The sequence below is a fragment of the Lepeophtheirus salmonis genome, chromosome 3, assembly GCF_016086655.4.
Source record: "Lepeophtheirus salmonis chromosome 3, UVic_Lsal_1.4, whole genome shotgun sequence".
In the NCBI taxonomy this organism is placed as follows: Eukaryota; Metazoa; Arthropoda; class Copepoda; order Siphonostomatoida; family Caligidae; genus Lepeophtheirus; species Lepeophtheirus salmonis.
In genome coordinates, this window is record NC_052133.2 from 19,592,729 (window position 1) to 19,619,327 (window position 26,599).

General features: G+C 31.2%; 2 protein-coding genes and 2 long non-coding RNA genes across 4 annotated transcripts; 2 read left to right on the forward strand and 2 right to left on the reverse strand.

Annotated features, from left to right (window-relative positions):
• Positions 1-3,508: 3,508 nt before the first annotated feature.
• LOC121113975 (salivary peroxidase/catechol oxidase) lies at positions 3,509-5,724 on the reverse strand. Its single transcript, XM_040707777.2, has 3 exons — positions 5,519-5,724; positions 5,138-5,448; positions 3,509-5,080 (listed from the first exon to the last, which is right to left on the reverse strand). Exons 1-3 carry the CDS (start codon positions 5,719-5,721, stop codon positions 3,588-3,590), a joined length of 2,007 nt encoding a protein of 668 aa, XP_040563711.2. The 5' UTR covers positions 5,722-5,724; the 3' UTR covers positions 3,509-3,587.
• A 3,977-nt stretch (positions 5,725-9,701) lies between these two features.
• LOC121113973 (uncharacterized) lies at positions 9,702-12,713 on the forward strand. The gene is made up of 4 exons (XM_040707776.2): positions 9,702-9,825; positions 11,601-12,160; positions 12,215-12,403; positions 12,470-12,713. Exons 2-4 carry the CDS (start codon positions 11,606-11,608, stop codon positions 12,587-12,589), a joined length of 864 nt encoding a protein of 287 aa, XP_040563710.1. The 5' UTR covers positions 9,702-9,825; positions 11,601-11,605; the 3' UTR covers positions 12,590-12,713.
• A 5,463-nt stretch (positions 12,714-18,176) lies between these two features.
• On the reverse strand, positions 18,177-19,489 carry LOC139904935 (uncharacterized). The gene is made up of 3 exons (XR_011779266.1): positions 19,256-19,489; positions 18,584-18,751; positions 18,177-18,527 (listed from the first exon to the last, which is right to left on the reverse strand). It is a non-coding gene; the product is annotated as an uncharacterized lncRNA (long non-coding RNA).
• A 687-nt stretch (positions 19,490-20,176) lies between these two features.
• LOC121113972 (uncharacterized) lies at positions 20,177-22,667 on the forward strand. The gene is made up of 4 exons (XR_011779267.1): positions 20,177-20,404; positions 20,469-21,220; positions 21,290-21,849; positions 21,926-22,667. It is a non-coding gene; the product is annotated as an uncharacterized lncRNA (long non-coding RNA).
• The last annotated feature ends 3,932 nt before the right edge of the window (positions 22,668-26,599 follow it).

Genomic DNA, 26,599 nt, shown 5'->3' on the forward strand with positions numbered 1-26,599 from the left:
GAACAATTGGAAGGAATTTTAACTATCCATGATATATTTACAATACAAGAATCAAAGGTTAAGTTTGGAAAATTGTATTACCCTTTGTAAAAAGCAGCTACGTTTCATAAATCACCAATACCTTGGCATTTAAAGGTGTTACTTCAGACTCACTTAGAACATAATGCAAAGAAAATTTGTCAAACATATTTACGTCTCAGTTCCAAATTTCGACGGGCTGTATTTACTTCAACTCTCCCTGTAAGGACTGTGGAAAGAATTTTAACTCTGTCATCCATGCATTTGTAAGATGCCTAGTATTATCTTGTCTTTGATATTTCTTCGATTTGAATATACATCTTTTTCATTGGAGGGGCTATCTTCCCCAGTATTCGTTTGCCTACATTCTTTTTGGAATCCCCAAAGGGGAGGAACCCCAAAAACTAGGGATGTCTGCTTTGCTTTAGTTAACGCTAAAGCGTACATTCCTCACTTCTGGGTGTCCAATAAACTTTCCCTCTCCCAGGAAAATTTTCATTGCATCTGCAGCAAAATACGTGTCCTTTTCCTTAAGGATCCCCCGTTACCAGGATAGAGAACACATAGAATGACGCTGTAAAGATTGTTCGATTTTTCCCAGAATAGTCATGTAAGTTCTACTCACCCTTAAACGTTTAGTAAGAAGACACCTGATGATGAAGACAAAAACATCCAAGAAATGGTTGTTGTTTTGCTTTGTCTGTTTTAATTTACTAATTTTTATATTTTATGTATTCATATTTTGTAGTGGTAGACATTAGTACATTTTAATATAAGTCTGTAATAAACATAAGTTGTTAATATTGAAGGTTTGGGATTTGATCTAGGGGTGGACTTAAAACTATAACATTTATTTATGATTAATTTTATTGCAATCCTTCTTAATGTATTATATTATATTTAATCTTTCAATTGTTGTGTTCAATTTTCATAAAAGCCCAATTAAAAAAAAAACAATATGTACAATTCTTTGTATATTGTTATATTCCTTTGTGGATAACTTCATAATGTTCAACTTTTGTTCCTATAAAGGATTTAAATCAAATGCATATTTTGTCAAAAGCCACTCTGGAAGTAATGGGGTTAGATTTGTGATGATTGAAATATGATTGAAATTACATTAGCATTGTTTAGTGAGTATATCGATTTAGCAGCAAAAATGAGAATTAGGAGCAAAATTACCAAAATAAAAAACCCATTGAAATGCTTAAATAGATATTGAACTGGATTTGGTAAACCAAAATTCGCATATGTACCTAAAGAAAATAGAACTGATTTGTCAGAATTCCTTGGGCCAGATAGTTGGGGTTATTTCGAATGTTAAATATCCATTCTGATTTTTTAAAGACATCTGTATGTAATTGGAAATCAAACAATTACTATTGATTATTATAAAATCCCCTATCTTTTGTAAATGATGCCCCAGAAAGGGGAGTGAAGCTATTAAATGACCATGTAAAAATAGTTCAATAGTTGAAATTCAATTCTTACAACCTTTCAATAGTAATGAAATAACTTTGGTACGTAAAGTGTAGGGACACGAAGCGATACAAGAATATATTGATGGAGGAAAAGTGGAAGGATCTCGCCTTTCTTTTAATCTCATTAGAAATGAACCCCTCTGACCTCATCCCTCAGTCATCAGATGGACCCTTCCCTCCTCTGAGCACTCCATAAGAGCCAAATTCACAACTTATTCCATATATGAGACCTTCCACCTACTTTTCGTGACTCTTCGAAGTACTAACTAACCGAATAACTCGAAAAAGGCGAGATTTTTCTCCTCTTCCTCTGTCTATATATTTTTCACTTTTCTTCCGTCCTCCAAAAAGTCAAGATCCTTCTACTTTTCCTTCTTCCATATATTCTTCGTTTCTCTTTGAATCCCTACACTTGACGTATCAAAGTTATCTCCTCACTATTGAAAGGTTGCAATTTCAACTATCCTCTGTTGCTGTCTCGAATTTCGAGATAGAAGGAGAAAGTATGACGTGCGGGCAAACTTATACAGGGCACCCAAAAGGGGCAGAGCAGAGTGGCCCACGTATTGTGCATCACTTTATGGATTCCATCTCATTTAATACAAGGATCACTTATTATGCAGATTCCCCTTCCCATCAAGGTCTGGGCTAGTAACTTCTGACCCCGTGAATCATTGCCTCCATTTTCAATATTTCATAAATTACTCCAGATCTTCTACGGAATCACCGTATACTTCTATATAAACTAAGGTGTTCCATTAAAAAAAACCAGGGACAGAAAGAGTTCTAATGATCCATCCACTGATCTTTCAATGATATCATTGAGTCCTTTTCTCTTTAATTCAACTTTGCTTCGTTTCCTACTCTAAGAAAATTATTTCATTGATAAGAGTCATTCAGTTTCCTAGATGTATATAACGCAGAAATAACACATCTCAAATACATTCATCAGGTGGAGTTTGAAATGTGATACTTGAAGCGTGACTCCTGATTTTTTTATCACTTTTATTCTTCTTTTTGTCATTGGAAAACAAGTAGTAGATGATTTTTGACCTTAGAGGTAATTTTTCCTCTTTTCTCGATAGTCTGCAATGTATGTTCTATTCTATTAATTAATATATTCATTTTGTATAAAAATGTTTCATTTCAACCTACATTTTCCTAATAATTTGTTAAATCTATTTGGTTTATTTAGTATTAATATTTCGTATGCTTTGTCATTATTAATGCAATTAATTTTCTGTGTATAATATAAAATAGAACTTATAATTAATATTTTTTGTAGTAATGAAACATATTTCGGTCTATTCTCATTCTATGAATACTTCTTTAAAAACTTAATATCACAAATGTACCCTCTAATACTTGAATTTCTCAGTTTACTAGTAATCTACTTTTACGAATAAAGTGATAATTATTAGTTTTTGAATATTCATTGTATAACATATCATATTAGCAATTTTAAGGGAAAAAACTTAAGAGATCTCAATGTTAATATAGCAATGATATCGAAAAGTTGAAGTTTTTCATGAGTTTCACCCAAGTAAATCAAGTATTTTTGAATTTGAAAGTATAAAAGCTATTTTTTATGTTATTTAGTGTTATTTGAAATATAGAAGATTCCTATTTTTAAAGGAGGATAATTATGTGATATTCCATGTTTTTTTTAAATTTATTTTAATCAAAAGTACCATATATTTGCCCATTATGTATCGTACGACCAGCCCTAATCATAGGCAAAGAAGGGATCCATGTAAAGAAAAAAGTAAGAATCGATATAAAAAAAGAAAAAACAATTGATGATTTGTGCTGTTTCTTCTTATCGTTCTCGCTTTTTCCACGGACTATTTAGTTCATTACAAACTACTCAACTCTAATCATAAGTAAGAATTACTATCAGCAAATAAATATTGGAGTGTAAAGTCACTTTAACATAAAGTTATAAGGTTTGAAACTATAAGGAAATCCCAAGCAATTGATCATGTAACAAAACAAAGACAATTAAAAAGTGATGCAAATATATATATACATATATTTATTGATTAATAGATATTGTATACAGATGTGATGTAAATGATTATATATAAGTTACTTAAAGAGGTCAATGTTCAAGGTTGAATGTTTTGAACAATATACTTTGCGGGATTTACGCAAAAATATACTAATGGGTACCCTTTTGATTTGTGTGTTGTCGCAAATGATTTGACTCAAGGTTCGTTTCCTAATGCTTTTGATTTGCTCAAAAGTAAAGGATCCACTTTGACCGTAATGGGTAAAGAAGAAGCGATCTCCATCTCTTAAGGCCCTAAATTGTCTTCCAATAAGACACGCGAACGTTTCTCCCAAAACAGATCCGCTTAAAGGAGTCTCAGCAACACCGGCAACGAACAGGTCAATGTCATTTGGGCTTTTATACCAACGTTTCAGAAGATTCCAATTTTGCTTAGAAATACTTGATGGTCTAGTTTTCCAATTGCAAATTGGCTTGAGGCCACAAGCCTGTCTAAATGCTCCATAAGGAGGAAGTCCATGATCTCTACTTCTTTGAATATTTCTTGCCATTAGATCTTGTCCAAATTTGGAATTCTTTTCTCGGAAAAGGAATCTTGTAAAATCATCGATTATAAATCTATCAGGGCTCTGTGCAGACTGTGTAAAAAGACCACATATTATCTCTTCCATTCCTCTGCCATTTTTGGCTGTATATTCATTTAAATTATTAAAGTTATTTTTCAATTGAAATGTCCTTATAAGGGCATTGTTAGAAATGGATCTTCTTTGGATACTACCCTCAACCATGCTATGACCAAATCTAAAGGCAGCTGTGGCAAATGAATTAGAGGTGGAAGGGTTCATGAAAGGGTCATAGAATGAACTTTGTTTCAAATTCAAGTCGTAATGGAACCTACGATATCCTAAGATTCCGTGTAAAAATTCACCATAGACAATGTTTTGCATTTCAGCTCCAACAATTCTACGAGCCTCCTGAAAAATCTCCTCCTTTGATTTATGTCCATGATGTTCCGCTAATAATTTAGCAATACGGTTATGTTCCCTAAGAAACAAATTGTGCATTGTCGCTAGTCCAGGCATTTCACTGGACCTTTCATCACCAGCAAGAAATTCCCCATCAATCAACGGAAGAAGTGATTTCCCAGTTTTGGTACGAGTAGTTCGCAACAAATAAGAGTTGGGAACTCTTAGTTCCTTTGCAAGTTCCTCTTCTGATCCATAGACATTGGATGCATCCACAAAACTTGTAACAGCATTAAATTGTTGCCTTGGACGAGAGTTACAAAATTTTTCGGATCGTGTCAGTTCTAAGCATGTTTGTTTAAACTTTGAAAAAAAGGGATCTTTTCTAGAGACTTCTATTGGATTACATTCTTCTTGACTAGGGTCTTCACAGCAAGGCACATCCACATGAGCCTCTGGAGTTAATGTTAAGTCGTGATCCAAAAATTGCCCAAATTGTGCAAGCATGTGTGTGGCTCTGCTTAAGGGCCTATTCTTATCTTTAAAAAAATTTACACTGAGTAATCGGGGATTTGGAAGAGGTCCACTTTTTAGACAGCCAGGCTCTTTAAAAGATATTAAATTGAAAATGTTTAAATTGTAAACTACTTCTTGTTACTTACTTTCATAATGTTGTCCAACTGTAGTTGGATTAGATTCATCATTTCCATAACGCGCCTCTATTACTCTAGCAAAGGGTGTAAAGGAAGCTCCCCATTTTGGATTTTGGAGATTGTTACATTCACCAGTGATTGTTCGATATTTTTTAACTTGACAGTGAATCTCCTCACTTTGACAAGCTTCGATTTCCTCACAATTTTCCATCATTTCTTCCATCATATCCTCTTCTGAATAGGCTCTTGATGTTCCATTTTTCTCCATTTCTCGAATGGCTTGTCTGATCAGTGCATTTCTCATGTTCATTTTGAAGGATCTGCATTGGATAAAGTGGGTAGTTATTTAAAATCTCAATTTATGACTAAAATTTATTTTGTGTTACTCACTGCTTCGTAATTTTCTTGTAGGGCTTAAGAAAAGATCCAACTCTTATATTTGGAGCTGGTGGCATTTTGGACTTTGCTATTTTGATAGCCTCCTCTGGATTCATGGCTACATAGGATTTCAAAAAGAGAAGAAATGCGACTCCTAGTAAAACCTTCATGCTCATCTTCTCCAATCCAGCAATCATTGGTGAATGTGTTGACATGAATTCAGACACATATTTATATGATACTTTTAGTACTTCCATCTGTTTCTCGAAATATCTGTTTTGTATTGGTCAGATGTGTTGAGTCATTTTTAATTGCAATAGTAAATATCAGATACTTTGATGCAATTTGCATAATATTATGATATTTCAATATTGATATATTATTATGCCTCATTTGGACCATTTATTTATCTCTTAAATTACTATAACGTCATACATGATACATGAGATTTGGAATCCTCGGTTTGAGTAGTTATGACAATTTTTGGCCTCAAAACTCCTTAATTGTAGTTGCATTTGTGGCCATTTATTTCAGGATATTTGGACTTAATTTAGAAATCTTAATTTTGTATTTTTTAATCAAAATATGTAATGCTTATAACTATAAAAGGCATTAAATGGTTGTTTTCTTTTGAAATATTGATAGAATTCTACCCTTGCCTCATATTATGCCTATCTGTCAATTTTAATATTTTCCAATGTGAATAATCCTCTTTACGATGACAATAAATACTATTCACAAATTGCCTTTTCAAAGTTTGTACAAAAAGTTTTTGCAGTTTTCTTTGCAAATTTCGTTATGGCAATTTTTTCACAAAAACAAAACTTATACTACGTATCTAGAAAAAAAAATTATACAAATATGTTACCTCAAGTTGATAACACAATTTATTTTTCTTAAATTCATAAAAATAAATTTCATATAAATATATAATATACAAGCGCTTTATTTTAATGCTTGCCCGCACTAAAGGGGTCTAAGCATTATGAAGAAATGGAATGGCGTAGCTTAATAGACAACGTGCTGCTTGAAGAATGGGTTTTCAGAACTCAATGTGCGTAAGTTCACGCTACAGAGAAGCGTTCCTAGAAAAGGAAATATACTTCATGTATATGGTCTTCAAAGAAGATTCCCAGGTCAGATGGAGTAAATGTAATACTAAAATGTTTACTGATACTTAATCCGTGCAACTCCATATTGACCAATTAAAGGAACATAAATATAATCTATAACCTTGACCATCATTAGTGTGATTTCCAACTCCCTCCTTGGCCCGATCAACAGCGAGTAACCCTTTCCTAGTAATACATAGTTTGTCTCTGGTTCGAACTCATGACATGGTGAGATTTCGATAATATGTATGTATTTATATTTTGTGGCATAGTTACATATTTTTTCTTAATAGAAAACAACGTTTAAATGGGTTTGATAGTAATAAATATTAGAAAATTAACAGTTCATAATTTAAATTCGGAGGAATTGCTCAATGATGGTAGAATAAGATTTCCGCTTGTTAATTCTTCGAGATATGATTTAATTCCATACCCGTGGCACGTTAAGATGGTCCCCCAAAACTTTGATGCTGCTCTGAATGGACTCTGGAAGCTGCATAGTAAGCGTTTGGGCCTCCTTATGGGTTGGAAAATAAAAATAGTGTCTTGTCTGCGAAGAGAATAAATGAGGATAACAAATTTACCATGCAGTTACAAATCTCCACAGTTACTATTAAATATGCGAGGCCCTACAAGGACTGTGGAAAACGATATAATAATATACTTCATGCGTTTGTAGACTTCCCAACCATCTATATCCTTGAATATTTTGTATCCATAAATCTAAAAAGGCTGACCAATGGGAAAGAAAAATATGTCAAAGGTATTATTATTCTTTTTGGAATTTGAAAGAAGAAGGGTGGAACTTCTGATGTAATAAGGGCTCTGGACTTTGCTATTCTTAAATGTAAAGCCCTCATCTCCAGCCGACTAACTAACTTTCAGTCTATCCGGGAGGATAAGTTGAGAGATATTATCTTGGCAGCTTCAGCCTGCTATGTCTCTCACACAATGAAAATTCCTAAATCAGGATGTGAGTCATGGAATTTTGCAGGGGAAGAAATCCGGTACCTTCCATCAACTTCCCAGAATCATAGAAGTATTTTAAAAAGGGTGTTAAGAAATTTTAACAAATATTTATCATGATTGTTATTTTGCATGTTTACTGTAGTTTTTATAAAGATTGATTTTTAGAATATTAGTTGAAATTCGACCCCGGAGCATTAAGTATAAACTATAATGTTTATTTATGTACTTTTTACACAATTGCTCCGGTTTACTTATATATGTAGGTTCTATATACATAATATATAAACCAGTTAAAGAATGTTAAAAAAAAATTATGACAAAGCATTAAGCTGGTTTTTTTATATGGTTATATGGTTTAATTATTTCACATTATTCATATTTGAAGCTATTAAATCTAAAATTGCATGGGGTGACAACTAGGAAATAAGTCTATTATAAAAAAGTCATCAAAAAAAAATGTCGTTATTAAAAAAAATGTCATCATTTGAAAGAAACATATTTTATTAAACCTCATTAATTCATAAATTTTTATATGAACAAGTGTCTATTTAAAATAAAAAAATATCACTCAAATCTTACCTCGATATAAAAATAAATTTTGAGCCCCCTCCCCCCGCCCCCCAAAAAAACAACTTAGTCTTAATTTCTTAGTCATTAATATAGCAGAAAACAAAGGTTTTGTGTCTCTAAAAATATTCTTTCTGAAGTCTATGGGGTGGATGCAACAAAAATTGTAGATTGAGTTAATAGAGTCAATAGTCAAATTATAAAAAAATATTGGACCAAATTTTTGAGGTCCCCCCACCCTATTCGTACTGTATACAATAAATAACAATGAAAACTGGCACTTTTGATCGAGCTACTTAAAATCAATAATTAATTGGTAATATTTTAATATTTATATATTTTTTTTAAATAAGAGCAGCAGATTATCGAGAATATAATCAAAAATAAAACTCTATTTAACCTCCTTTGGCCTTAATAACGGCATTATTCGAGCCTTAAACCGTGTGTAGGTCCCAGAAAATGGAGTCCAATCTAAATTCTTGCATTTCAGGATGACGGAGTAGATAAGGGACTTCTTGGTGGTGTGACCTTAGACTCAATGTTGCAACATACAAATTAATCCGTCGGATTTAGGGTCAAGGAGTTGCAGAGGCGTCCTCAGGATTATTTCTTTATTTTTTTTTTTTTTTTGGGGGGGAGGGGGGAATGGGTTTTATTAAAAAGTTTTTAAAAAATTTTAACATTTTTTTTTTTTTAAACTTTGAAAATTAATTTTTTTGGAAAAAAAATTCTAAAATAGATGTCCAATTTTAATTTTTTGGAAAAAAATTCAAAAATTGACAGCATGCACAAAAAATAAATATTTTTGAAAAGAAATTCAAAAATTAAATTTCTATTTATATTTAATTTAAAAAAACAATTCACAAATTCATAAAAAAATTAATTTCCAATATTATCTTTTTTTTTTTAATTTCAAATATTGATTTTTTTAGTAAAAAGCAAAAAATCCTTAATTTGGGAGGGCTACAGCCCCTCTAGCCCACCCCCTACGAACGCCCCAGTAGGAGGTCAAATATTATTGGACAACAAGCCGTAGCAGTGCTTTTGGAGCCAATCCGTTGAGTCCTTTGTTTCAACGGGTGCTAGGTTCAACTCCGAAACCCTTCTACTGTAGATTTCTATCATCTTTGAGACCTCAATCTTGCTAATATTCAGATCCTTGTTCACTAAAAACATCAAAACGATGCGCCTTTGCTCCACTTCTGAACATGTAATAGGGTTAAAATCTTCACATTTTGACTAGATGGCAGTGTTTGGGCTACTTAGTGAAACTTTTATACGTATATTTTACATGAAATTGCACAATTGCGTCATAATATGCGCTTGAAAAAATCTGGAAATCTGAAGCGCCGGATTTCGTAGATACACCCTGTAAAATAGTTATTTTACAGGGTGCTTTCAATATTCAATTAGATTGAATTAAATGATTTTATTTTCCTCCAAAATATGTATAAAAGGTTTTCTATTATAAAAAAAATAGTTTTTTCAACTAGCGTGAAAGTACTTTAAATTCCAACCCTGTAATATTATTGATATATCTACGCATATTATGTTGTTGGTACAAAAACGGTCATGCCATAGAAATTAGATGGAAAGGTTTTCATAATTTTTCCCCGAGTGAAAGTTCTTTAATTTATTCTAGACAGGTATACAAGGAAGAAGAAAAAAAAGGTAAGATATATTTATTTAGACGTACCAACATAATTTATGTATAAATCATGAAAAATGTAATTTAAGTTTGAAATAGATTAATATTGATTCAATTAATTTAATACAAATAGAGAATTAAAAGTTCTGTATCTGTATTGAATTCTCGCCAAACATTATAAATGAGAAAAAAAAGGATAATTAATTCAAAAATCAATATAACTTCATAATTTAAAAATTTGCTAGAGGGTTACAACATATTAAGTCGATTTTACTTTACTGTTGTTGCGCTCAGCCTTAATCATTGTTCTTCCTGAAGCGGTTGAAGGCAGCCTTCATCTTACATTTCTCTTATATGCTACACTTCTTCCTGAAATTGTTGATGAAGGAGGACTCGAAGGCATGGTCTATTGGTCTTTGGATACAACTCGTAGCCTAATAAAAGTACATAAGGGTTCAAAATTGGTGAGCTGAGTCGTCTTGTGTATTTTAAGATGAAGACATAACATTGTTTTTCTAACCATTTGAGATACTTTTTAGAAACATGGCAGGGCCATTTTTTAAAAAAATACTTTTAAAAAAAAAGTTCTTCCGATCAAATACTTGGGCTGAGCAAAAAATTTATTTTTTAACAAATTTTCAAAAATATCGTGGTTTACATTATCATTGTGAGACAAAATTGTTGAGGGTAATATCATCGTTGAAGGAATTTCATTTTAAAAATATCATTGTGAGTAATTTGATTTAATGACATTATTATTGTCTAAAATTTATTTACAATTAAATTATAAAATACGGGCAATCTACGTATTGAATGATGACAAAAAGTAAACCTCAACTGCTTCTCAGAGTATCATGGAGCCCTTGTAATAAAGCAATTTAAACTCCATCTCCATTGTGTTTCTAAGCATCAAGGACACCTTCTAATATACATCGATCCACGGGTTGTGCAAGTGAACAACTGCGTCCGAGGAAGATTATTTTCTATGCAGCCGATTTCCTTAGTATCATGGGCCCCTTCTAATATTCAAAAATACACCCCACCCTCAGGCTGTACAGGTGAATTATTGGTCCCCAAAGGAGTTTAAACTGTCTTGGGAACCTGCACGACCTAATGGATGGGCTGTTTATTTGAGGGATATTCGAAGAGGTCCATGATGCACAGGAAGCGGCTTTGGTGAAATTTCTTATCGTTCAATTGTTTTATTGTCTGAATATAATATAATTGGAATGAAATTGCACAGGATAATATTGTCTTGCAATGAAATTACTCAAAATCATATTATGTTGCTTCGCAGGGATATTAGTTCCGACAATTTTGATAATGTACATCCGGATTTTACAACGCAACAATATAAACCCAACGAATTTTGTGCGCAACCTTTTACCACAATCATTATATCGGACGCCTTATTGACCATGGGCATCCCTCGTTGCACTTTTGCTTCTCTAAGTTGAAATCAACCATTTCTAATTACTCACATTGTGACTCCAGGGTTGTGAATCGCTAACTAAGCTAATTAAGATGCAAATAAACAACGTATTTGGTCTTGCTTTTATTTGAGATATGCATATTAGTAGTTTTGTAAAGTAAGACGTCCCAATATTTAATTTATAATTTTTCTTCCTATTATGTATAACAAAAAAAGGTAAGTGTCCAAAGCTCTTCATTATTGTATTTGTGTTGTTATTATTGCCACTTAGATTAGGGTTGCGAAGCAACAGTGAAAAATAATTCCCTTTCCCCTCTTTTATATTTATTTCATCGAGCTTGAAGGATAATGTTCTCTTTTTAATAGTTAATATGGAGTTCTTTTGCAATCACAATAATTATAAAAGAAAGCCTGGCAGTGGGACTCTATCACCGATTTCCTCTGATAATGATGGAAATCTTCGATCACCAAATCGTGTTCTCCCACAAATCACCTCAAATCAACCCCTCCATACTCCTCTTCCGGTCCTCAAAAATGGTTTAACACATCCAGAGCCATATGTCATATTACCAACAGTCGTGTTCGACATTCCTGAATCGGTCCTTCCTTGGATTGAAATACGTAAAAAGGAAGAAAGGAAAAACAGGGATCTATGGAATGGTTCAGCATCTTTAAGAGCAGGGGTTACGGATGAAATTATTCATGATTTTCTACATGATAAAATATTGAATATACTGTCTCGCTTAACTGCAGAAAGACGAGCCACTAAAAAGGTCGAAGAGCAATGGTTAGGATGGGTTGAAGAACATGTTGTTACCTTTACCGTCGTTCAATTCGTTGAGCGAATGATATGGGACTCAATACGAAAAACAGCTATTAAAAGACATAGAGCAAAGCCCTTGAATAAAAACTATTTTGAGGATTTAGTTGAGTATTGATTTTTATTTCTCAGTAAATATGTGTGTAAATTACATTTGTAGGATTCTGGAAGGGAAATACGTCAAATTCTACTTCAAAATTATCCTAATCCTCCAGAGAAAAATAAGTTACCAATTCTTGAACGCCTTCCTCTAAAAGAAATAATTTTACATTTTCAAATTGCATCTGTATTACGATCCAGAAAAGAGAGCTTTGTTATCAGAAAAATGCATGAAATGATCATTACACAGGTGATATTTTTGTCTTGTTTTATTGACGTTACATAAATATATACAAAGTAGACCTTACCTTTTCAGGTGGCATGCAAAACTCTATTCAATGAGCTGTATAAGCATATTGAAAAGGATATGAATAAGATTGATGATATTGAAAAAGTGGTAAATCCACCCATAACTAAATGGAATACAAAGATTTGATATACCTATTCTACATATTATTGACATGTTGTTACAATGATGTCATAATTAATTTGTAACATATTACTATTAATTTATAATATAATTCCTTTTGTATATAAAATAAACTACCTCTACGTTTTAAGTGGGAGCTGAAAATACGAAATTATTAATAACATTGTATTTAAAAGAATTTTTAATATTAGGCTTGGATCCGTTGACCCTTTTTCCGTAATTTCGTGCATTTTCTGAAAAGTCTCCGTTCGTTGTTCATTTTTGACCTCTAGTTAAAAACGTGGAAGAATAAAGTTTTGAGGAAACGATAAAAAATTATGTTCCCGAGCCACGGCAACAAATCCAGTAAATTCAGAGCTTGTCAATATAAATGTACGAGAGGAAGTAACTTGCATTGGTCGGAGTTATAAAGTGTGGATGAACTTTGCTTTAAAAATGTAGTTATGTACTCCATCACACGCTTGTTCCAAACTCTCATAAAACGTCACATTCACTATTATTTTAATTTTATATATATGTGTGGCGATAACGTAAAAGCAAGCTCGGATACTTTTTCTCAATATTGCGACAGTATAATAAACATATCCGTTGATATGAATATTAATTTAAAAAAGTGATAAAGTCCTTAGGAATTGCGGTTTTGAAGGTTAACTGAACTTGATAAGAATTGATAATTTGGTAACACTGATCATAAAAGATACTGAGACGTCATGACGGGAAAATTATTTTTAAGACGTTGTGGGAATAACTAAAAGAAGAAAGGGATTAGCTAGTTAAGAACTAGCCTCACAAACTGAAATTGATTATATTGATATAGATCATCAATATAATTGATGATCAATATCAAAATTTCATTTAAAGTTCAAATACCGCACGATCAAATTGATTGAACTTGTATATTATATGTTCATGTAAAAATAGAAACAAATATCTATAATATTAATAACTTGTTGGACAGCTATTCAGGGTTTAATATCGTATTTGACTCATTAAAAATCTTTCTCTGTTTCATCAAAAAAATACAGGCATAATTTTATGTTATCCCCGCATTATGTGGCCCGTTAAAGCAAACACAAGAAATAATGATTTTTTTTTTCAAAATTGACTGTGAATTACATTCATAATTCATATTCGTCGATTTCTTTCAACAAATTATTCTTATTAAGTCCATAGGTATGTAGCAAATTGTATTTAAAGTAGCCTAAAGTGATTGTTATAATAAAGAAATGGGAAATTGATATATATTTGAAAGGCCATATAGGGGCCAATATAAGTCTTAAATCAAATAAAGTCTTTATCCATAATTGGGTATTTAACTCATCCCACAAATTTGAATAAAATCCCTATAACTGACACAAATACGTCCAGGAAATATTAAGCTGTGTGTATCTTATATTGTATAAAAATAAAATAAAATTATTTTTATGTTGACACATGAAATATGCACAATCAGAGAGACATACAAACTTTGCATAGTTTTGAATCATGAATTAATTTATATTTTAATATAGATAGAATAAAGAATTAATGATAGAAACCTTTTAATGGGTTTTCTTAAAAATAAATATATATATTTGCATTCTGGGGCCTCTGAATGGGAATCATATTCATATGAGTCAGGCTTAATAGTTTAAATTGATATGCAATTTTTACTGAAATGGTATTGATCCCCTGATAAGGGGACATTTCTGTAAATACGAATTCTTACGTTATATATAAGTACACAAATCTAATTTTTCTTTCAATTTAAGAATGAGTTGGGGGGAATCATTTCTTGCCCAAAAAGGTCTTTGATTTATACATTATCATCCTCATCAAACTTATCAGTAAACATTTAATCATTCTAATTTATGTATGTGTATATGTGATGTACGTAAGGCCATGTTTAATTCTGATCAGACCAGATTCCGGGGTTCTGGAGGGCAAGTTTGATTATTTGCTCATAACTTGATTTTGTTCATTAAACAAGATTGATTTCCCGTCCCTCAATGTTTTTTAAGGTATATGTTGTCGATTCTAAAACGCACCAAAAAAAATAAAAATCCAAAAAAACGAATTATTTTACAAATAGAAAATGGGATAAAGTATATAAAATACGAATTAAAAATGAAAATTAGGAAGATGATGAGTGAGCAAATCTTAATACTTATCTTCATTAGGGTTCAAGAAAAAGCATGGCAAGTTAGCAATGGTAATGGGCAATGAAAATATATAAATCATAGGACAAACACTTAAAAAAATGCTTTGTTTTTACCAAAATCCCTACTTCACAAGGTCAATTAATTACATGTTGCATTTTCAAGAGTGTAAAAAGGGGGGGTAAAGGTTTGAATAAATATACAACAAATGGACACAAACAACAAAAAATGTTGTATACAAGGAGGTTTTGCAATAGAAGTTTACCTACTATAGTTTATAGTAAATCATTTTAGTTTAGAATTTTAACATTACTAAGCAAAGTATAAATAAAATCTTTTTAATTTTTAATTGACTATCTTTGATATAACGTGTTTGTCCTAGTCTTTTATAATAAGTATAATTTAACTCATAATCTTAATTATAAATAGGTTTTATGGTTTTGTTTTGTTTTGCAACTGGTTGGTTATGTCTACAGCTAAAGTCCTTATAACAGTAAATAGTGTATAAACTTTAGATTAGACTTCAGAGGCACTTATATAAGATCAGAAGTAAAGGAACCAAAAATAATTATCTATTACGCGCTCTCTCAGACCAATCAGTTCAGGACACAAAAAAATTGATACCTTACATATTTACAAGAATCCCCATGAATGTGTTTTATTATACAATACATTTACCATCTTGTTTTAAAAAAAATGCATTCTAACCTAACATAGAATACCTATTTGATACACGACCATTCCATAGTCCAGTGATTTGCTGGATCATGTATTATTTTTAACACCCTCAAAGATAATAATAATTAAACTGATAATCCAGATAAAAAAATCGTTGCCATCTCTGGAAAAAATAGTCGTATAGAAACAATAAAAAATGAACGTCCTACATATTTTTCCTGTTCATTATTTTTTTTTTTTTTTTTTGTTCCTTAATGAACGGAAAGCGTGAATGCTGCTCATTTTTCCGTTCAATCTCCAAGTTAGTTTAATATCAATATACATGCATGTAAATCCGATGTGTTTTTTAGCAGGCCCGTTAATTTGTAATTGGTAGAATAAAGAAGGAATTTTTTCTCCTTAGCATTTGCCATTATTATTTAATTCCTGAGAAGTGAACATCCTTTTCTAAATAGATTCAAACCCCGATTGAACGTTCATGTGTTCTCATAAAAGACGGAGCGGAGCGTAACTCTGAAGATTTGTTGCAGAGATATAATTGACAGTCCTTGTTGGACTCAAAGTAGAATTGGGGATTGAAATCGAAATAATACTAGCCAATGTCATTGTTTATATCCTTTTTTCTTTCCTCTCTTGTCACAGCTGATCCAATGAAACGTCATGAGCATTATTTCTCTGTTATTGATTACATTTGAATTTCTGGAATGAGTTGAGATCCCCAATAATGTTACTTAAAAGCATTTCATTGATTTATGAGACTTAAATTGAGGTGACCTTTCATAAAAAATTTAGTAATTCATAGTCATTTTATTATAATGATGGACTTTTGCTAGTTTAAGAGCAATTTGATACACCTCCAAAGGGTTACGCATGACACTTTAATGAAATTGACGAAAAAGACATATAGGTATAATTCAGATTCAATTTAAAGAAAAATTGCCATTATTATATCAACCTCGCGAGATTTTTATATTGAAAAAAATGCAATCAAATTAATAGTGCTTTTAAAATAGACCCCCTAGAGACTCTTTTGAAAATGAAAGAGCAATTACTCAAGCTTTAAATAAGTTTATTTTGCTCTTAAATAGATGAAAATTCGAGGTAAAACTCATTCTAAAAAAAACATCATACTATGACATGATTTTTTATCTTTAAATTACACATCAAATATATTTTTGTGTGAAAAGATTGAGAAAAGAATATTAAATTTTATAGAAAAATATTTTTATTTTCATGTGTAACATATTAAAAAAAATTAAAGCAAGTCTAAAAAATACAATTGAAAATCTTATTTGATGTGAGAAAACTAATTCAAGATTTGTAAATAAGTGTTTTGAAGTACTTGAATGATCGAATTATGATGACAACCGATTCATATCTTGATGTACATAATTTTATTATACCATGTCATCAATTAATAATCAACCCAGTATATACACAATGAGCTTTTTCATGTGCTTGGTTTTTAGATTTTTTTTTGAAAAAAATCCCAAAATTATAATTTTCGGAGTAAAAATTGAAAATTAAATTTTGTGGAAAAAATTTCAAATATCAAATTTTTTCGAAAAACATTTCTAAAATGCACAGCTACTCACAAAAAAATTTCAAATATTAATATTTTTGAAGAAAAATGTCAAAAATCCATAGCTATAAATAGGACCATTTAAAACCATACTGTCTATAAAAAATTCACCCTCTATTGCCTAGTTTTATTATATTATGAGTTACGCATCGTTGGGCGCATTATATGTAGATGTGATTACGTTTATGAGTGGTTTAGCAGCGGTGGAATCAATAATATTCTCAATTTCGGGTTCCCTCGACAGTTTGAAATGCAGATGAACACAAAAAAGTCTAGGATTTTCGAATCTCAAAAGATTCTATAATAGGTTTTAATTTTTGTCATTTGTCATCATAGTGTATAAGCTTATACTGGGTTTACTGGACCCCTTGGTATTCTTATATGCTATGGCTGTTTGTAGAACATAATATTAGAGTCAAGAAATAAAAATCTGTATTTCATTTAATATCTCATCACGAAGGCTGGGGTGGATTATGAGACATACAATGGTGTCTTTGATAGCCTGTGAAGCGGGGTGGTGGAATTTATCCTCTCTGGAAGCCAAGCGGTTTATCTGAATAATCCAAAGGCTGGGGTGGATTATGGGGTTTTAGAAGGGGTCCTTGATGCTCAGGAAAGCAGCGGTGGTTGAATTTAAACTACTTTGAAGCCCAGTCGTTCACATTCATCATTCAACATTTTTATTGTCCGAATATAACATAAATTTCTCTGAGGATTGAAAAGTTCCTCAACATTTTGAGGATTATAGTTGGAAAATCAAATACTAATATAATACTAACTATTTGGGATGTGTCGGTCCTAATTGTTTTCATAATTAATGACTCAATTGAATATTAATTGTCATCCCATTCTCATACGTCTGCAGTAGAATTGATATGACAATGGAGTCGTCCCTTGGAAGGACTTTGTGTTTGAGAGGTTTTTCCTCTAAGTTATCGCCCAGAATGAATGCCCTGTACAGCTCAAACTTGGGAACCCGAGTCAAGATAAATTCATAGTATGAATTATGCAGAACTGATCTACTACCTACATATTCAATAAGCTCCAATAGATTGACAATATTGAATATTCGCCAACTCCATAGGCTCATATTCTACGTCGAGCTAACAAATTATTAATCATGTTTTCGTCAAAATGCACGATAGGAACAGTATCTAACCAGTGTACTATAATGAGATGCTTTCAATAACATGGATTCTTATTAATTAAAGTATATTAACCAATACGTATAACATAAAAGGAATAGGGCAACGAGGAATCCTTCATAACCGCGAAATCCAAGAGACTCTTTTCTGCAATGCTGTAATTGGACACTATCGCCTATCATCACAGATTATTATTTATCAGATCCCTCATTCCAATTTAATGAACATGAGACGAACTTTTTGAAATCGGTTCGAACTTGGACATCGTATATTATGACCAAGGTTAACAGAATTTATATTAACCTTGGTTATGATTAAGAACGGTTTTGCGGTAGGCCTTTCCGGTATATCAACAAAAATCCTCTTTAAAATGAACGCAGTATCTTCTTACAACTTAATGACTTAGATAATAGGTTGAGCAATTTTTATAATAAGGAAAAACTCGAACTAAACTTACGAAATATGTTCATAGTAGGTTTCTTGAGAGGCAACTGCCTATGAATGAATCAGCCTTAGTACGGTAAAAGTTATGTTAGGAATTAGTCCGAGAGGTTTGGTAACCTATATGTCATCTGCGTATGGTGGTGGCTCCTATAGTGATCACCAAATAATCGAAATATCAGACCTATTAAAGAAAAAAACGACATACTTTAGGAGATGCAATCATAGTAGATAGAAGGATTATGGTGCCGGATTTATTTGCCAATTAAAATGTTATAGTGAATACTTCTACTCCGATGAGTGGGATTAATCAACTTCCGGGGGAACAGTCATTAATTACAGAAAAATGGCTTCAAAAATAATATTTTTAAAAGCAATTTCTTTATAAAGTTTTTAAATTATATCCCTAGTATGGAAATAGCTATTTTTTACTAGTTTCAATAATATTCAAACAAGAGATAAAATAAACTTAGATCAACTCATTTGATATTAGCCACGGCAATGGATTTTAAAGTAAATAATTGCATTGATACTCCTAACTTAATAAAAACAATTATAGGATAAATACAAAATAAATAAATTGAAGGGGATTTCAGGATACAAAAATATATTTAAAAGGACTATCTGGATATCATCATGTACCTATGTATTAAATATTAACAACAAACAAGAAAAAGTAAAGTCTCACTGATAAGTATGAGTCCTGAGTATCTAATTCAAAAATTGTAGAAAATTAACAACAAAATATCAACACATATCTAGTAATTTATTTCCATTACACAAGAGATTAGAGGGCTCCGATAAGCATAGTATTTAGATTCCTGTAAATAGTTATGAAAACACCAAAAATAACTTCATTGACATCGTCGAGACCAACCAAATTTTAAACACGTTATTAATAACTTAACATACATATCACATATTTACCAGAATTTGACGAAAAAATAAATGAAATTTTTTATTGTACTAGTAAAAAATAGATCTTATGTTAATTTGCAAGTTGATAATCATCCTTTATACATGTTCAAATAAAAAAAAATGGTTTCCATATAATACGCTTCTTACATATATTTCCAAACAAATTTTTAATATGTGTTTATTCAAAGACACTTTCCATTGTACCTACAATGTAATTAGTTATTTTTTCATTGAAGAAAGTATAAGTTGCTTAAAATAAAATATCATGTAACAAGAATTAAGCGATAGTCTGGGAGTAATCAGAAATATATAGTAATAGATGTAATATTTGGCTAACTAGCATATGATTACAGGGCTTTTTTCTGTTTCTTTTTGAATGAAAGGTTGTGTGATACAATAAAGATAACGACGTGCAAAAAAGATTAGGAAAAGGATGACCTGCAAGAATTATCGTGTTAATATGTGTTAACAAAAGCTTGTAATCCAAAACAAAAAAACATACAATGTCCAAATAATAATTATAAAAATACAAATAAGTCAATTTAAGAATTTGAAATATATACTTTAAGTTTAATTACAATAATCCAGGAGATACAGAAAAAAGAAAACCGGTAGATGACTAATCAGATCAAGAAGTGAGATTATCGAGCCAGTTCTGACAAGTAAATGTTAGTAACACTCTATTAGTAATTATCGCTTTAGAGACGTGCTCACAAAGCCAAGAAGGGAGTTCCTGGTCCTTGTACTTCACAGCGTATATTATACCTTGCACTTTGGAGATGAGCCACTCAATCTTCCACCTATCCTTTTATCGTGAGGATGTTACAATGAGCCAATCTAAGGGACTCAATCTCACATGAAATTTTTTCCATACTTCTTTCTCCAACATCCTAAGGATCAGAGTAATTTTTATACATTGGTAGAATATTTGAAAAGATTTTTCCAATTCTTTATGGCAAAAGTAACAAATTTTCTCTCCGTAGGATCTTCCCCGGACTTATTTGTAAAAATACAGGACGTCCCCAGTCTGTACCTCAACCATTTTTGACGTGTATCAGTGAAGAGGTTCTTCAAAATGACGTTTGGATCTGCATGTTACATGCCGTCGCTAATACCAAGCCATTCGAACCTTCGCCTCGTGATTGATGAAGGATCCTTCTCTTCACGACCAATACTAACAGTCTAAGCTTGCTTTATTATTTTGTTAGGAATTACTTCTAAGGCAATGAATACAGGGATTGGAGGACCGAGATAATTACTTTTGAAATATCGTTCGTAGAACCTCCGCCGCGTTCTATGCGATAGAAATAAGTTATTCAAAAGAGGGATCATCCCGTCTGATATATATTGGTATGCTGAAATAATTCCTGCACTTAGGAACTCACTCCTACTGTTCTGTCGAAGATCATAATTAAGTGGTTCGTTTGAATCTAGTAAAGAGAGGACATTCTCAATGATAGAGCTCCATACTGAGCACATCTTCCTCCAATGATGACCCGAAGTTTTTAGCACTCCAAACATTTCAGATGGAAAACCAATCCGTTGTAAGAATTATGTTTTGATTTTAATTGCCCAAAAATCAGCAGGAACTTATCGAGCATTGACATTCCCGGTGATCATTCTAAGTTTTGCATTTAACATGGAGCTCGGCAAGGAAATTTGCTAACGCCATCCCTATTTCTAATCGCAATGAATGGATTGAACGAGATTATCAACTACAACTCAACCCTTGAAGGTTTGAAAATAAATAAAAATTCAATAAAGTGCTTATTATATGGAGACGATCTTACTTTATTTCTAACAGGAACGCAAGAAAAACTGCCATATTCCATCTCTGACATCATTGAAGTCATTCAGGATTTCAAAAAATACAGGTCTCTCCATCAGCATCGAAAAGAATAGCATTTTATCTAACTCTGACGACTATCTTAAGACATATGATGGTCATAGCGAGTTATATTTTGCTAAGTCTTTTTCACTTCGAGGGATTTAAGTTTCTAGCTGCAGTGCCGATGCTGATCGAAGAAATTAGTTTAAAAAATTTATCTACCATACAGAAAAGTGTCAGATTTTTCAGTAATACCCCACTCCCTAGAAATGAAAAATGGAATACCTAGGATATCAATATCCTCCCAAAAACATTCTATCTGCTAAGATACGAACTTTTTTCAAAGATGATATGTGAGAGCATATATTAATTAAGGTAGATTTTGTATGGGGGCATGCAAGATCATACGTTTCAAAGTCGAGGATTAATGCATCAACAACTTGCTGGGGGTCTTGGTTCTACGCACATAGAAGGTATGTGGAAGGCCTTGAATCTCTCCTGTTAAAACGACTCAGAAGATTACACTCCTAGTTTATGTATGGCTTATAAATATATTTTTTTAATATAATAATCTTACCTTGTTTTTATGCCACAATATTCCTCAAAAAAAAGATTGATGAAATATTGATAAGAAATTCAATCATGTGCATCAAGGACAACTCACAACCAATACACAAAAGTGAGGTCATAATCATAGTGTATTTATTGACAGCTCAACTACTAAAGATATGTTTAGTAAAATATCAGAACTAGAGAACAGCTAGTTTTATATTTATAAGGATTTTTTAAACAGGACCAGATGGTACACCTAGACGTTAAAGGGTTAATTGTTGTCCAAACAAAAAATGATAAAGGCTCCTTCATTTCAAAAGGATATTTTTTAAATAAAAAATGGATTTACGAGTCTCAAAATTTGTACATGACATGTACAAATATCTCCTTGCTATTCTTCCAATGTATCCGAAGACATCTGTTACTACAGGACTTTAACGCTAAAAACGAGTGTGTGTATGTTACAAGAGCTACCTGCTTTTCATTTTCTTATTAGTAGTTACTAATATAAATTATGTCTTTGTATATTACTTAATGCTGAATGTATACCTATTCCATTAATTAATTATAGTCATTGTTAATTCACTGTTCATAAACTACAATTTTGTTCGGGTAAATTGAATATTAATTTTATTGTCATAAAATTATTAGTTAGTATTTTTTTAATATGCTGATACTATTCGCTTAGAATCAAGCAAACAATATTATAATTATGTTTACAATCTTTCTGGGGACGGTTTTTATGGATAAGTTTTCGTAGACAAGTAATGATTAATAAATAGAAAAGAGCTATTCCAAGAAATTAGGCACCAGGTATAATACTTGTAGCAGTAGTAGTAGTTACATCGAAACTCATTAATTAAATTAGTATAAATATGATTACTACTTAATAATATTTATTGTATCTATGCAGAGTTTCACGTAACAAGTCTATGATGATAATAGCATGTTAGATTATATTCTCCGACGACTATTTTCATCTAGAAGAAGCTCATATTTTTAGAATTTAGGCATCTACAAATCCTTTGTTTATTTTGCGATGATTTTTTATTGTTAATCTGTCATTTGGCCATTTTCTAATCTCTGATAATCTAGTATTGCATTTAAAAAGATTCTTATGAATTTGTAAAAATAGTGAATGAAGCGCTCCCCAATATTGACATCAACGACAGATGTAAAGGAGTCGTATTTTACATATCAGGATATATATAGCAAGACCCATTATATAAGTCACAAAATGCCAAGAATGTTATAAACTACTACCATTTTTTATTTGTCTAATGAGGTGCGCAAGTTGATAAGAGTTCAACCATATAAAATAAATTTGATAAGATATAAATAATAGAGGCTGATTAGTTTCACCTTCTAATATAATTTATTTATCTTGTATCATCACTGTAAAACTTTGTATGAAAATTATGAACTATGATGAAACAGTCAGTCACATGAAGTATCTTCAAACATATATATGTATATAAGTCGAATTAATGAGCAAACAGAGTTCACTTCCATATTAAGCATTGTATGTGATATATTCTTTTGTATAATTTTTTCGACATATATCAAATAGAAATTCAATGTTACTAGTCTATCGTAAACGTCCCAGTAATTTTTACAACAAGTAAACTCTCAATTATTGAGAGATAAGCTCGAATGAAGTCTCAAATGTAAAGTTGCGAGTTTTTTGGGTATGTGAGTTAGTTTGAAGCCATGCGTCTTATTAAAATCGGAACCTCGTCGATCGGACGACGAATTCTAGACGAGTTACGAGTCTTTCATATTGAGTCCTAGTCAAATCTGAAATTTCTTTTCTCTGGTCGAAATCGAGTCCTCCCGGAGTTCGAAGTCACAATTTAATAAGAGTTAACTACAACCCATGCTCGAGTCTCCAATTCTGATTATTGAGTTACAGTTATAATTAAATGATGACCAAATAAACTGAATAATATTTTCTTCACGTCACTATTGAATATATATTGACTATGTATTGAATGGAACTAAAGATAACACCACGCACTTTCACATTGCGTGATCCATTCAAGTCCTGGAATTAAAGATGTCTTTATAAGGAATCGTATAAAATGAAATATAAATATGTTTAAAAAAATGTATTTAAACTATGTTCAAAATGGGAGGTGCATCATTTTTGAACTTTTTCTTAAGAACATGACTAAAATCATTAATATTGAAAGTACTTTATATTCAAAAAAATATAAAGATAAGGTATTATCTCGATAATCATTAGCGTCCTTAGCAAAAACAAAAGTTCAGATAAATTTCATATTTAACATGTTTAAACTTGTATCAATAGCCATGAAGGAAAGTCTACACCTCTGTCTCTATGAACTATACCTCCTTCTGTACATAGGCGCCATAGATACCGATATTTTTAGCCTATATTATTTGTGGCCATTTCAGTGAATAAATATGAGCGTCTTCCAATCGTAATGAATTCATATACCTTTCCATTGAACTAACAATAACTCAAGCCAATTTTTTTATTGCTTTGTTTATTTTGTTGGTTATTTTATCCTACATAGTCTTTTTTGATTTCCTCCATAATACACGTGTACATGGATACACAAATAAGTAAATATATAAATAAAAAGAAATTTTCATTATGAGTATGTGTGTCGTAGATGTCATTCCCACACCAATGAACCTAGGAGGCTGAAATTTTGCATGAGTCCCTTTTTTGAGCTTGGACAGGCTAAGACGGGGTGTCGATTTTTGGGGAGGTCATATAAGGGGGGCTTATGCTATACCCAAAAACCGTCGGGTTTTTTTTTGCAGCTCAAGGAGACTAGGTAGGAGGGTTGAGTTGTTTATCAATAAGTGATTGGCATTTCAAAAAACACCTATACAAATAACTACGTTTTCTAAATGTATTCAAAATCAAAATAGTTATGGGCTAAAAAATAAATCGGCGAAATCGGGAAAATTGCAATTTCGTTGATTTCATGTGCAAAAAAAATGAACTTCCAATGGAATATGGGATTAGTAAATCGAATAAAGTTTGCAAAAATTTGTCTCGAGATTCGTTTGCGTATAAATTTGCCAAATAAAAATTGATGCTTAACTGAAATATCTGTTATTTTTTGAATAATTTTTCAATTTTTTTTTCATTTTTTCTCTCTTTTTTTCAATTTTTTCATCAAGCGTCAATTTTCCGTTTTTAAGAAGAAATGTCACAAGACAATACTTTTTGCACAAAAAATTGCACTTCAAACTAAGTAGTTTTAATTTCCGGAACATTTTATAACTTAATTTTTGCAACATTTGCAAAAATGAATCAGTTATCGAGTGTTATTTTTTCGACATTATTCTTCATAACTTTTTTGTTTTTGCAAGTACGAATTTTTTTTTTTGGTAGGCTTGTGTTTCTTTTACAATTCTAATAAATATTATTACCTATTTTTTGGAAAAATAGTTCAAAATTTTTTTGCAATTTTTTTACAAATTTCGATTTGGGAATTTTTTGAAGTAAATAAAAAATGGACTTTTTATCCATACAATTTTCTAGATGCATATATGTTGGTATGTTAATTGAAGTTTATAACATTATTTTTTTTTATATTCATAATAATACCACTAAGTTAAGAAGAGGGTATTTTTTTTTGGGGGGGGAGTTGCAATGATGAGACTTTGTAGCTTACCTTACTTAACCGGATTAGTATAGTGTGAAGAATCCAAGAGAATTAGAATAAAAAAATATCAGGATCTTTTTCGACAACAACTAAACATTCATATTAAAATTACTAGTATATGTTGTATATAGAAGTATTTTCTGAATATTTTTTTAATTTTCTCAATTAATTTTACCATTTTCAATGTGATTTCCCTCTTCCTCTTTAGCCTGAGAAACGCCGGGTAATCCTTAGCTAGTACAACATAAGCAAGCATTATATAAATTAACTGTAAGCTATAATTTATATAATCTCCAAATATATATATTAAAAAGAGAAAAAAATGTTTTAAAAAGTAAATCATTAATGAATTAATCATACATTTTTTTTTTTTTTTCCAACATTTTTTATTTGGTTTATATATTATATAGAACATACATATATATAAAGAAACCAGAACAATTTCGTGGAAAATTACATAAATAAACATTATAGTTATCCTATGGCTATCCTCTAAAAATTTGATTAAAGTCAGATACATTGTTTTGCCAGACGGAATGGGCAGTATTCAAAAAGTTGGAGATTATGATGTAATCAACTAAATACTTTTGATTTTTTTGAGAAATATAATGAATTTTGCAAAATGACACCCTTAATTTTTGTTCAAGGAATGCAGATCCAGGGCTTACAAAATAAAATGGAATAAATATCTTGTGACCCCTTCAACAATCAATACTTTGGAACTTCGACAACGCCACTCTCTGTCGCTTTGTTTACAAGCTACCAGCAAGTTTACAAGCTTTATAATACAAGAACGCTCATGCTCATAACATGAGATACTGAAAAGTCGACCTAACCTATATGCCTATGATTGTTAATTAAGTATGGAACCAGAAATATTATTATATATTATGAAAATTTAAAACTTTGAATATGAGAGGAGTTCATCAAAATATCAAACTTTATGTGAAAAAAAAAACTTTTTTTAAATTAGTTATGGAAAGCTTGATATCAGACCTATAAAATGCATCATTTTTTTCTTTTAAATTATAATGCAAAAATTGTAAAGCTTTGCTAACATATTGGATTTTTTTATAGAGTAAGATTG